This window comes from Triturus cristatus, chromosome 3_1 (assembly GCF_964204655.1).
Source record: "Triturus cristatus chromosome 3_1, aTriCri1.1, whole genome shotgun sequence".
NCBI classification, from domain to species: Eukaryota; Metazoa; Chordata; class Amphibia; order Caudata; family Salamandridae; genus Triturus; species Triturus cristatus.
In genome coordinates, this window is record NC_140583.1 from 1,003,278,587 (window position 1) to 1,003,293,048 (window position 14,462).

Here is a 14,462-nt window from a genome sequence, read left to right on the forward strand (position 1 = left end):
CGGCTCCACCATGGCGACCCACCGGGGAAACGCCCAGTGCCCGCTACGGTCAGTCTGGCGCTGGTTGTTCTTCGGTTCAACAGAAGAGGCATCGGAATGGATGGATACCACAGGAGATTGAGGGTCTCGACGGCAGCACCAGACGCAATCAGAACCACCCGTGAACTCCATGTATCGACCGGGATGGCAACGCAGAAGATCTGGAGGGCAGCAGCCAAGAGACACAAGTAACTCTGGAAGGATTCAAGTGTATGAGGACAGCACCTTGCAGGTGGTGGAAGGGTCACCGGACTCTGAACTGAACGTGTCGGAGGTTATTCCGGACACAAATATTGACTGAACCTTAAGGAGGGGATGGGAGTGCTGGCTCAGGGTTCTGAACACGCAGATAAGTGACTTTAAGTAATCATTGCAAAAATGTCTGTAAATTCATTTTTTCTATCTTTATGACATTGGGCAAGGGACACATTATGCTTATGTGCCGCGGGTGGGGGGGGGTCACGCTCCTCATTGTCATGGGTCCTGGTTCAGGAGCTGGAGGCATTGCCCTCGCACCGGAGCAGGGGCCTAGTCACTTAAATGGCACTTATATGAATGGTCCTGTTCAGCACCTGACTCAGCAGGTTTTGGCATGGGTATTGTCTTGGTGGGTATTGCTCCAGAACCTTAATGCATTGGTGAAGAATCCTGAGGGGGATGGTTTAGGGTGGGGGAAAGCACTGTTCACTCGCTATGATGGTGGGAGGGATAGGCCTATTGCACTGCACAGTGGGAGGGGAGGGGGTTTGGGTGTTCTGGTTGTTTTGTTTATGCAACATGGTTATTGTGGAAGTTCAGAGATTAGACGCAGGTGGCGAGGGCAGTTATATGCCACTTCATTCTCAGGATATGCATGGGGCATTAATCTTGTGGCCCCCGGGACACCCTTTCAGCATCTGCACCACGTGTTGGATCCTGAGGGTCGCTATGCAATCCTACAAGGCAGGCTGGATGGTCAGGAGATGTGTTTTATTAATGTGTATGCCCCTAATTCAGACGCTCATAGTTTTTTCTATGGCGTCCCCCTACCTGGGTGGGGATATAGTCTTTTCAGGGATGTTAATTGTGTAATGGACGGGACACTGGACCGTGAACCCCATAGGGCGAATACTAAGCCTGGCATGACCGGGGCTTTGATAGATGTAATGAGGGGAATGGGACTTTTGGATGCATGGAGGGTCAAGCACCCGGATGCTAGGGTGTTTTCTTGCCACACCCCCGTGGCAAATACATTTAGCAGACTGGACCAGTTCCTCCTGTCGCTGACACTGATGCCTGGAGTAGAGGACGTAGTGTATCTACCGAGGCATATCTCGGATCACTCCCCACTGCTTTTGACCCTGGGTACTGCCAGACCCAGGGCGGTGACCCCCATGTGGCGGCTTCAGACAGAGGCACTCATTGACCCGCCCTTTGCAGGGAAGCTGCAGCGAGAGAGCTCTAATTATTTTGCAAGAAATTGGGGAACCGCGTCCTCGAGGGGTATAGAATGGGAAGCGATGAAAGTGATGTTACGGGGGTTTTGCCTTAGCACGACATATGGGGTACAGAGGCAGCTCAAGAGGGATATTCAGGTACTAGAGAAAAGACTGGCTGAGTTGGAGGCGAGGCTACCAGAGGCCCCTGACTGATTGAATGAGTGGCAGGAGGCATGGGAGAACCTGCTTGCGACGTTGCATAGACTTGAAAAGTTCCATTACACAGCTTACTGACAACGATTACACTTGGAAGGAGATCGTTCGGGGGCACTGCTCGCTATATTGATTTGCAATGATTCACTGGTGGCCCCTATTGTGCAGATGACGACCGCTGATGGCCGCATGATATATAGCCAGCAGATGATTTTAGACACTTTGGCGGACCATCTAGCTGGCGTATACGCAGGACGCCCGACCTCGGTCCTAGACGAGATGATAGGTCTCCTCACTGCCCTGAACCTGCCTTGCCTAAATAATGAGACCAGCCAACTGCTCAATACCCTGATCTCGAAGGAGATATTAGGGGGTATTAAATCCCTGAAAGCTGCGAAGATCCCCGGGAGCGACAGTCTTCCAGCCAAGTTTTATAAGAAATTTTCACCCACATTGGTAGACCGCCTCCTTGCGGTGTATAATGAGGCATTCTAAAGTCGGGGACTCCCGCCCTCCATGAATGAAGCAATAGTGGTTATGCTTCTCAAGGCGGATAGGGACGACCATCTCCCGGGATCATACAGACCCATATAATTGTTGAACATTGCAATGAAAGTCCTCAGCGGCATCATGGCGGCACGATTACAACCATATATGCAACGCATAATTCACCCTGATCAGGCGGGGTTTATTCCTAGGTGTAGTACGGCTCATAATATTAGGCGGTTGGCCCATGTGTGGCACGCACCAGTACTTCAACAGGAGGAGTGTGCCTTGGCTCGGTTAGATATCGAACAAGCGTTTGATTCCATGAGGTGGGTATATATGTGGGAAGTGCTGAGGATAATGGGGGTGGGGGCACGATTCTTGAAGTGGGTGCAGTTGTTATATCCGGAGCCCAGTGCCAGGATCAGAGTGGGGAGATTAGTATCCCGGGCCTTTAGATTGCAGCGTGGCACTAGACAGTGCTGCCCCTTATCGCCACTGTTATTTGCTATGGCGATGGAGCCACTGGCAGCGAGTCTGCGGAGAGAGATGGAGGCATTTGGGATTATATTAGGCGAGACTAACCAAGTGATGTGCATGTATGCGGATAACACATTAGTGTATGTTCAAGACCCTGTCCGGGTGATGCCGACTCTGTTGGATGCACTGGATACATTTGGGTGTGTGTCGGGACTACAGATCAATGTAGGGAAATCTAAACTGGTCCCGCTGGGACGATTGGCTTCACTCCCAGATGGGGAACTGTCGGAGGTGGGGCTCCCTTGGGCAAGGACTGCACCCCGATATCTGGGGATTCGATTGGCGGAGACGGCTGACCAATATTTGGCGCTCAACATAGATACAGTGGTGGAGTGATTACAAGGATCGGTGCACGTCTGGCGGGAGTTGCCTCTCTCATTAATGGGGGGGATTGATCTAATTAAAATGGTTGTCCTACCTAGATGTCTGTACGAGATGCAGCACTCTTTTTTTAGGATCCCTAGGCATTTCTTTATATCATTGGATAGACTACTCACAGACCTACTATGGGGACCCAGACGTAAATGGGCCAGTCTGGCCACTCTGCAGAAAACCTGGTGGAACGGGGGCTTGGAAGTCCCGTGCCTTGAGTTTTAATATGCAGCCTCACATCTAAAGCACGCTGTGCATTGGTTGGATGGGGATGACAATTGGGAGAAGGCCCTGCTGGCAAAGACCTTTGGAAATAGAACACTGCCAGAGCTTCTAATGAAGGGAGCACAGGTGCCTCTGGAAAGCCCCTATATAGTTCGACATGTGGCAGGGATATGGGAGCTGGTAATCTGGAAAGTACTGAAAAGGGCCCCTATGCCCCGGACATGCCCATATAGGTCGTTAGACCCTTTCAATAGATTTCCGCGTCTATGTCGGTGCACAAATGGCGAGAGGGGGGTTGCCTGACCATGGCGGACTTATACAATAACAAACAATATATTACGCGCGAACAGGCGACAGACTCTTTTTCACTAGGTCAAGGACAGTTCCTACAGTATGGGAGGATAGCACAGGTGGCGAGAGAGCTGTGGCCTATGTTCCCTGAGGAACCCCTGTCTCCAGGGTGTTACAGACCCTGATTGCAATGGCCAAGGGGAGAAGACTGGTCTCTCATCTGTACCGGGCAATTCGGGATGATGGGGTGGTCGGGGTACTACCAGTCCAGGCGACGTGGGAGGCTCTGACGGAGGGTCCTATCACGGAGAGGGATTGGGCAATGATTCATGAAGGGTTCAAGCAGGTGAGCGCGAATACAAGGTTCAAGTTGATTCAGTTCAACTATGTGCACCAGACATACCTGACCCCTAAGATGTTACACAGGATTTACCCAGAGTGCTCAGGGCAATGTCTCAGATGTGGTGAGACGGAAGCCATATTCATTCATATGACCTGGTCCTGCCCGGAGTTTCAAATATACTGGACGGAAGTTCTGACTGCGTTGAGGGGAGCGACCGGGTGGGAAATAGCAGGAGAGGTTTGGGTGGTACTGCTTCATTTACTGCCTGACCCAAAAATAAAAATCTTAGTAGGAAATTTGTCCTCTTGGGCTTAGTGCTGGCGAAACGCTGGATAGCCATCTCATGGTTGAGCCGCCGGTCGTCCAGGGTGCCGCAATGGGTACGGGATATGAAGGAATGGGCAACTGCCGAGGTGATCCGTATGCAGCAGACACGATATGATGAAAAGTTAGAGGATGATCTGCAGGCATGGAGGGTGATGTTGGAGGAGCTGTCAAGTGAGGAGGCGAACAGGGAAGAACGGGAGGAAGCTGGGGGACTGCACTGATAGCAAGTGGGCCGGAGAGAACTGGGGTAGAGGGAGAGGCCGATAAGCAGGAATAGGCTGGGAAATGGTGGACATGCACTGTAAGGGCAGAGATGGAGGTTAATAACATGAGATGCACACCAGACATGGATAAAGGGGGGGTTTAGTTGAGGGTGGAGGGGGTTTGGCGATTAATGTTGTTGACACAGGTGCGCGCAAGTGCTGGGACATAACCCATGAAGCTCCTTGGGGTTAGAATGCATCAAGGTAGCATGCATGATTATGGGACCTAGTTCCTGAAGGGAGGGACATTACAACTGTATGGAATGTATTCAATTCACCTACCTGGTGTTCACGGAGCTTCAGGAATCCCAACTGTATGACTACGGAATGATATATGCGGATATTGTATGATTGTTTCAAATGTCAATAAAGATCTATTTTTTTTTTAAAAAAGCTGAAGCTGTCCACCTGGTTTCATTGTGGCCAGAGACCAGTAGTCCAGTGGAAACAGGGCTTTTGCTGGTCCCACCAGGGCTTCTTCGGACTTCGACCCCTGTGGCCAAAGTCTCAGCAAAAGGAAGTGGACCAAGGAGTCACCACAGGTAGCCTCCCATCGACCACACAGCATCCTTAGCATGCTACAGCATTTTCAGAATTCTGTATTCCTTGCATCAGGACCACTCCATTGATGTCTATGGCAATTTGTCCACAGTGTTTGGAAATGGACTGGCGACTGTTTTTATGACAGTGTAACTGTTCTACAATTCCTCACTGCCCCCTTGACCTGCTTCCTGACAGAGTTGGCCACCCAATGTGGCTGGAGTACCCAAACACAACTTTGTAAACGTTTTACAAAGATTACAAAGTCACTGCTAACGGCGGTATTTACCAATGCTTGTCCACATTTTCAGTGAAAAGGTGTGATTTACAATTTACTTACTAATTCACATTTCCAGAACTCTCTAGCAGATTTTGTTCATTTTGGTGTGTATAAATTCATAGAAATAAGAGCTATGTTTATAAATTGGTGTTGTATTTATTTTGTGTTGTGGAACTTTCATATTTGATGAATGTTTTCCTACTTCTGAATGCTTTGCACAGGTTCCATTGTTTAAGCCTGACTGCTCAAAGCCACACATACATAGGGTTGAGGTAAAAGTTTTACAAACGAGACTGACTGGGCGCAAAGCGATATCATGAGCGTATTACACGGTGAGGTCCCACAACCACACCATATGATACACTACTTACCTCACTAGCCCTTGCCTGGACTTTGTGGAATTAAATTAAACTTTTTCCAGAGTCCTAGAGCAGACGTGGGTTACGAGATTCAGATTGCAAAACAAGAGTCTGTTACTATTGGTGTCCTGGAGCTTTACCTTAATATGAAACCCAAACCTGAACACTCAATGCACCCCTTTAGCACTTGATTCTCAGGATAGTGAAGTTGGGAAGTCTAATGCTTACTCAGAGAGATGGCATGGCGTAGAAACTCAGACCTCAATGTTCAGCCAATGCTTTGACAGGAGAGACAAAGTACTTTTACTTCTACACAAACAACACAATGCTGTACATAAAAGATCCAAGGGCAAAAATGTGGTTACTTGCAGTATAAGTAACAATCATTGTTATCTATCTGATATTAGCAGATTCTACTTCTAGTACTAAGGTAGTGTATGATATAATCAGTCTAAGCCAGGGCCCATTGCCCTCCTGGGAAAATGGTGAGTACAGGTCTCCTTGTCCCATCCATCTTCGCCATTTGCCCTCCGGAAGAAAATTTGGCTAGGTTTGTAGTAGTCCATATTTATCCACAAAGTCACAATTCTTCTACAATGACACTGTTCCACTGCACCATAGTTTTGTTATTGAATAGCGTTAGACTGCTTCTTCTGGCTGTAGGCAGTGTGGGTCCTGGTGGTGTGCTGGTGTGAGCAGAAAAGCTGCAAGATGGTGTTTTCTTCTAACATACAACTAAATTTAAATACCTATAAACGAACTTCAAATATTTCAAACTAAAGAAACAGAAAAGCACAAATGAAGCACTTTTGTCACACATTATCTTTTGTGTTCCACATAGTTTCATCAGTAAAATTCTATGTCTGTGCAAATTTAGTGGTCATTTCAATGGAAAATGTGGTGTCTGTAAATGATAGTGGCTACTACACCATGCTTATGTAATATATTTGTGACAATGTGCTCCTAAATGCAACACTAGCTACATATTACACCTTTACCACTCTCCTGCACAATGGGTGTGGCCCATTTGAGACACTTGTGCTTTGTGTGATGCTTGGATTTTTAAGAATGTTTGTGATTTCAATGACGTTACAATTAATGGCAGCACCTCCTAATATTGCTCAAGCACTACTGCCTACTAGGGCCTCAGGAGCTCTAACAGCACTGGGAGCTTGCTGCTAGCTCCATCTGATTCCCTAATCTGCAGGAGTCAGACTCTGAGTAGCAAATCTACTGCTGTACCTTTGGGGACAATGAGAAGGTCTCATTGCACAGAAACTGAATGGCTGTATGCATGCTCACTTTTGTAAATGCAGAGTGCGCCATATGGCCCTGGCTGCTTGATGCCAGCAGAGGTCAAAGAAGATGTTATGCCCATGCTGCTGGATGGTTTCTGAAGACAAGACTGTCACACTAATCACTGCATTCAACCTGACAGGTGTAGGGAAAATGATGGATGTTAGCAAAAGATCAAAGACTTATTCAAAACAGAGTGCTGGAACTGAGAAAATGAATGATTTGAGTGATGTTTGTTTTATTTTATGCTAATAATGCACAGGTAAATTTAAACAACTTGCTGGGGTCGCTAATGCACAGTTCTTCCTCATAAAAACCAGAAGAAGGAATTGTTATCCTTCTGTGACACATGGAAACTGGACAGAATCTGGGAAAACAAGATGTAACTCCCAGGGAGGAATACAGAGAAAGGGAGAACTTGAGTAACTCTGATACAAAATACTGTAGTAGAGATGAGCAGACCAACAAATGAATACGGAAAGCCAAGTTAAAAGCCAGTCTTTGCTCTAAGTGCCTGTCTCAGCTCTAGGAACCCAGGGACGAGCTGAGCCATGAGAACATTTGGCATGGAAATCGTGCAACAAACATTATGTAAAAATATGACGTGTCTTCAAAATTAAAAAATATATTTCCTTGTCAAGTGTTTCTCCTTAGTACATCAGATTAGATCACAGTATTGAAGGCATTTATTAAAAGTGATAGTTTTTAGAAACATGCATACCTTCCCCCCCCCCCCCACTCCTGACAACCGTACCATTAGTGGACCAAGGAGAAAGTAATTTGTCATGTGCACCCTATATTTGGGCTATATTCTTATTTTACATGGAGCGACTTTATAGTCAATTACGTTTAACACAAGAGGTTTTTGCACTGAGCATATCCTCATGTATTCCAAGGTTTTCTCATTTGTACTAAAGAAGAAAAATGGAGGCATAATAAAATAAAATAATTGCCTAGGATCAAACTATTTGGTCAAGTGGCCATGCCGGTATTGATCCCTGGTTTTTTTCCCCTCACATTGTGTAATTTGGCCATTAGATTCGTACCCCTTTCTCGCCCCTGTTTGACATCACAGTTTAATGGATTTTTTCATACTTTTTGCATGAGGTTAGAGTGTGGGTAATAGGCAGAAGCCTCAAAAAAGCTAAGCTCATTTTGGGCTTGAGGGCTCAAAAGGACATTAAGCTGAACCAGAGCCTAGGATCTGGCTCAAGCCTTCAGTGTCTCACCCACACTGTGTATTTTGTGCCTGTAATAAACTTAGATGCTTCTGAGAATGTGACCCCTATTTTGTATGTGAGGATATCTTAGCTTGCATTACTGATGACCATATTGTAAATGTGCTGAGTGTGAGAGGAACTTACCCAGTTGTCAAATGCTGCACATTGTGTGCGTGAGGGGAGGTTGTGTGTGCATTTATAAACAGGCGGGTACCGCAGCTGTGGATGCTGTCGATCTTCTTTGCATGTGAGGGAAGCTTGTATTGTTTCTAACCGGATCAGTATGTGTTCTATGGGTGTGAGGGAAGCCTGTATTCCCACCTGGTGCTTTACCTGTTTTATGTGTGTACATCTTGCTATGCATGTGCATCCAGCTTGCACTCATACACTCCAGTGCTGTTCCTTACACTTTTACCATATCTGAAATGCTGCTTGCTGCACCCAAGGGAGGAGATAAATGGTGGTGCCTAGTATTACACTTGTTCACGTCTTCAAAGGAAGCTTGCAGTGGCCCTGCAATTCCACGCTTGTTCCATGTCTTTGAAGGAAACTCCCACTGGCCTTCAGTGCTACATATTTTCCATGTCTTTGAGTGAAATTTGCACTTTCCCAGCAGTAGCACATTTGGTCCATGTCTTTGAAGGAAGCTTGAACTGACTTGCCCTGCAGTAGCATATTATTCCATATCTTTGAAAGAGGCTTGCACTCGATTACACTGCAGTACCACATTTTTTCCATGTCTTCCCGGAAAGATGGTGATGCTATTGACAAGTGCTGTATTTCGTATGTGTGGGAGGCCAAGGACCCCCTGCACTCCTGCTCCCTCTGCTCTAGTTCTGTGTGTTTTAGGTCTACCTTCTCTCTTGTCACCTCTGAGCCAGGTGATTAATAAAACGTTGTCCAGTGAGACTGTTACTAACACTTGGAAGCAAGCAAGGGTGGTTCCTCTGCTCAAGAAACCTACCCTGGACGCTGCCAAATTGGTAAACTATCGCCTGATCTCTCTTCTCCCGTGGATCGCTAAGATCACTGAGACTTACGTCAACTCCATTCTTACCAGATTTTTGGAAGAAAACAACTACCTGGACATCTCTCAGAACGGCTTCCGCTCAGGCCACAGTACGGAGTCTGCTCTACTGGCTGTGATCGAGCATCTCAGGCTCGCTCTAGATGAGGGACCTACGTCGGCTCTGATTCTTTTAGATCTCAATGCTGCATTTGATACAGTCTCTCATCAGATCCTGTTACGCAGGCTAAAGGAGGCAGGTGTTGTGGGCTCGGCCCTGGCCTGGTTTGCTTCCTTTCTCTCAAATAGGACCTTCCAGGTCATAGCCCCTCCGTTTGCCTCCACATTCCATGCCAACAAACAAGGGGTCCCGCAGGGCTCCGCGTTGAGCCCCATGCTTTTTAATCTTTATGTCCAACCTCTGGCGGTCCTGGCGAGGAGCAGAGGGCTTACCATTGTATCATATGCTGATGATACACAGCTCTCTCAGACAACACGGGGGTGCAGCATTGAAGTTTCAGGAAGATCTCACAGCTGTCGCCGAGTGGATGACTGCCAACTGTCTCCAACTAAACCCCAGCAAGTCAGAGGTCCTGCTGGTGGGAAATCATCAAGAGCTGTGGGGGGATTGGTGGTGGCCGGCCATATTAGGCTGGGCACCTACTCCTAAACAGGTGGTGAAAGATCTTGGAGTCTGGGTTGATTCGGACCTCAGCTTTCAGTTTCAAACCGAGAAAGTTGCAGGGACCTGCTTGGCATACTTTAGGGGCTTTAACCGTTGCTTGAGTATTTTGACCCATCCGTCAGGCAAATGATCATCCAGGCCTCCATTTTATCAAGACTGGATTATGCTAATGCACTGTACTTAGGGGTCAACAAGCCCGAAACCCTGAGATTACAGCAAGTTCAAAATGCGGCGACTAGAACCCTGCTGGGTTTCCCCAGAACCTGCCCCACCTCTAGGGCTATCCGTCGGTTGCACTGGCTTTCTGTTGTCAACCGAGTGGAATTTAAGGTCCTCTGCACTGCATTAAATATCTTGAAATCTCCCTCTCCTGCCATCTTGTCCAATCTGTTGTCACCTTACTCCCCTACGCGCCAACTTCGCACAACCGGACAACATGTGGCAACTGTGCCTCATATGAGGAGGCCACGGGCGGGTGCTCTTTCCGTTTATTGGCTGCCAAGCTTTGGAATGCTCTGCCATCTTCCATTCGTACCACGGAGAACTACATGGCCTTTCACAGAGCTATTAAAACTCATCTCTTCCCCACAGCCTAGTGCCTTCTTCTGATCTCCAGCCTCTATGTTCTGCTTCAGCGCTATGACGCCTCTTTGCTGAGGCAGCTGTGCGCTATACAAAACATGCTAACATAACATAACATAACCAACTGTGTTACCAGCCTCATGTTTTCTCTATAATAATATATAATCTTGCTTAGTGAAAATAGACTTTAGGTAATCCCACTTCAGTTATTCATCAGACAGTGTCATTCACATATTAGTTCAGCTCTTCAGACCAGCATATATTCAATTAGGCAGTGCATCAGACCTCTTCAGCTATTGGCTTTGTTGCCAATGTTTGGCTCTACCTAGTAGGCAACCGCTGGTCTTTAAGATGTCAGGCCGTCTGAGTAACAGTATTTTGCCTGCTTACTCTGTGTTTTTTTAATCCAGAGAAATCTGACCTCGGAGATATTTCCTTTTGTTTATCCCCCAACAGCTCACCTCCAAATGCAGACTAGTGCTAATTGAGTATTTTTAATCTCTTGATTCATTGGTGATGTACTAATATGAATTTGGTTGTTATGGTTTTTAATACAAGAAAAGAAATGATTTTACCAATTTGATTGCACCTATTTACAAAAATATGTTTTATCTTAATATGACTGTACTTTTATGACTATCTTTTGATAGACAAATAAAGACTAAAACAGAGGAATGACAATAGCAGCAGATCTGCTGCCAATGTTGCTGCACCACAACTTGTTTATGCAGAGACATAGGCATCACTGCTGTAAGCTTCAAAGCCATGCTCCATCTTGAAGCTGTATTCTGCATAATCTCAATATAATATTTATTTAGTGTTACAAGATGGCAGACCAGCATGAAGCTTTACTTTTTAAGATTTTATTGAAGCACGTGCCCTTCACATTAAGGGCCCCATTACGATCTCGCTAGGAAAGCCCTCCGTACGACTTTGATCCAGAGGGCTTTCCGAGCTAAACATGCTCCGGGAGTACAAACGAGTGAGTACGATGCTGCCTTATGCTTACGGACTCGGTTCGCTCGGACTCCCATTGAACTCTATGGGAGCCCGTGTACAGGCATGTACACAGGCTCTCAGAGCGGAAAAGGGGTGGGGAAAAGTGTACACCCTGTGGAAGGCACCCCATGGTGACCACCACACTGTGCATGCCTGGATTGGGGGGACCAATAGGCACACCCCTGTGACAGATTTGGAGGGTCTCGGGTGAAGGGGGGCCTGCTACGGCCCCCTGAAGTGCGCTTCGGACCGCTCTTTCGTCCCGCTGAGACCGAGGCGAAGCTGCTGTCCGAATCGTGCATCGTACTCGCTCGGTTGGAATTCTACTCCATTGCGTGGCATGATTCAGCTACAAAGGAGTCATACGGAGCGGTTTGCATCCTGAGACAATTCGGTCAACACGTACGCGATCTTCGCCTCGAACTTGGTCGTTTGGACCTTTGTACGATTCAGTCAGAAACAAGCACTAAGAATCGGATCTGTAAAAGCCAAATCCAATTCGGAGGCCTTCCCTACAACATCATAATCGGGCCCTGAATTGCCATATAGTTTTCTTTCTTTCTTTCTTTCTTTCTTTCTTTCTTTCTTTCTTTCTTTCTTTCTTTCTTTCTTTCTTTCTTTCTTTCTTTCTTTCTTTCTTTCTTCCTTTCCACTACAAAGAAAACCACCACCTTATTTTCTAGAAGGCAAGTAAAAATTGTTTTTGTTGCCAACACTCTTTCCCGCAAAAGTCCACGAAGATCAGACTCACATCGGCAGCTGCACTGGTCAAAGTGTGGCATATCGGGGATTACATAAATCTCAGTGCACATTCAGGCTTCAGCGTAGCTTATGTCAAGAACGTTGAATTACACTAGTGGACTGATGCACAGATACTCAACCTGTGTCTTCTCTGCCGCCATCTGTCCAAACTCTGCTCCTTCTGAGTGACCGGTGTACCTGTGTGTGAGCAGTGGATTGTTTGGGTGCAGGATAGCCACAATGTTATGTGAGGGCATTGTGAGGGATGTGCCTGTGTGAATACAGGATTAACATTGTCTTTTGTGAATGCATTGTAAGTGGCCTAGGGGTTGAACATTGAGACTGTGTGAGTGCAGAGTGAGGCATATGCCTGTGTTTGTGCAGCAAGAGGTACGTGCATATACAAGGGCAGCAGTGTGAGTATAAGGTGCCTGCATGCTATGTCTTTGTGTGCATACACTTTACAAGGGTCAAACTTATTAGCTTTGGCAATACCTTTAAAGGTCATGGCTCGAGCTTGAAAGAAATGCAGTGCAGGGAGTGGAAATGCAATAGTGTGTGTATGTGTGAGAATGGCAGTGAGTTTTGATAATGTAGATTCTGCCAAAGAAAGTTGAGAAATGGTGAGGGAAGCTGACAGACTGAGATGTCACCCTAGTCAGGGGGCCCACTTACTTTGTTTACACTAAGGTCAATGGTAATCTAGCTATGCCACTGCATGGTGCACCATATGTGTGATGGATAGCTGCCCCTACACCATTGCACTCTCTTAGAAACCACTGACACAATATTAAGCTTGCAAATATTTACCACATTAAGCTTGCAGAGATTTGCCTTACTATTAGGAATATGAACGACGCATCACAATCTGAATTTTGATTGCTGCACAGGGTAGCAGAGGACAGCAGCCTTTTTGGTCCTCAGGGAAGGGGGACGTAATTCAGTGTAGCATAATCATGCGGAATTACCTAAGAATTTCACTATATTACATGAAATTACACAAGAAGAGTATTTCTCTGTTTAGCACTATTTCTTAGTGCAAAAATAACCCCTTGCATCCCAAAAGGGCGCTGGGATCCATTTAACTTCGAGAAATAGCACTAAGTGAAACAGAACAAGAATAGAGATGTGCTTTTGAGGTGGCATTTTCCCCAACTTACTACCGGCATTTAACACTATTTTCTTAACGCAAAAGACACCCTTGATTAAAAAATAGATGCCAGGATGCATTTTGCGCTAAGATATAGCACTAAATACAGCAAAACACAAATCATGAGCACGAGCAACCACTCACGCTCGCTACATGTGCACTTGCTGTAGGACTTTTTTCATCAAAATTACTTTTACTTACGCCAGCGGGAGTAGTCGTGCAATTTTGGATAAGTTTGCTTTAAAGAGTAAAGCGAAATTACCAAAATTATTCTGATTACTCTGGCGTAATTGAAATTCTGCCCAAGCCTAGTGCTCATCTGACGGTGCTGGTTTACTCCCCCTGCTTCCGGGTTTCCTCTTAACGTCTCGAGACATATGAAAAGGACATGTCAGTAGTCACGCCTTGGGAGACGCATGCCTACTAACGTTAAGTGTGAAAACGTCGAAACCTTGCAAACAACATCAATTAAATGTCTCACTTCACCCACACATCATGTTTACTGAAATACAGACTCAGTCTGACCTCAAAATACAATACGGTACTTTTTCTCATGTTAGAAATGTGCTTGTGACAGCAACAATGTAATTTGTCAAGTGCTCCATCGATCCTGGGAAATACATTCGTTTTATATCTAACACCTGGCTCTGTCTTAGAAATTTTCTAAGTTTGATATTTTAGGTGTGAGCCAAAAATTAAAATCTACCAGAGGACAACTGCCAAATTAAGAAGCATTGAAAAAAACTGAACAAACACCAATTACCATGGAAATTGTCACGGTTGAATCATGTAGTGAGGTAAAAGGGCATGTAAAGAGTTCATACCTATGACGGTTTCTTCCAATGAGCTGGAGTAGAACACTGGCCTTGGGTTTGCTTCAGATGGCTCCGGAAGGGCCACAAGTATTTCCTTATGGATGTTCTTGACTTTTATTGTCTCACTTTCCAGTAATGTGCCTTTGAAGTCTGTAAATCATACACAGATATATCACAAAGAAGCCTGACCAAATGCGGTTGAACTTTCAATGCATCAAAAGCGGTCAATGGAAAATACAGTGGGTTATTTAGACCTCAGCGGCCAGTCTGCG

At 46.1% G+C, this 14,462-nt stretch overlaps 1 protein-coding gene across 1 annotated transcript in view; it reads right to left on the reverse strand.

Annotated features, from left to right (window-relative positions):
• LOC146861401 (interleukin-18-like) overlaps positions 1–14,462 on the reverse strand; it is a 420,014-nt gene that overhangs the window by 194,648 nt on the left and 210,904 nt on the right. The window contains exon 4 of the mRNA XM_085645708.1: positions 14,200–14,340. Coding sequence (XP_085501834.1) covers positions 14,200–14,340 — 141 coding nt within the window. The remainder of the gene's footprint in view (positions 1–14,199; positions 14,341–14,462) is intronic.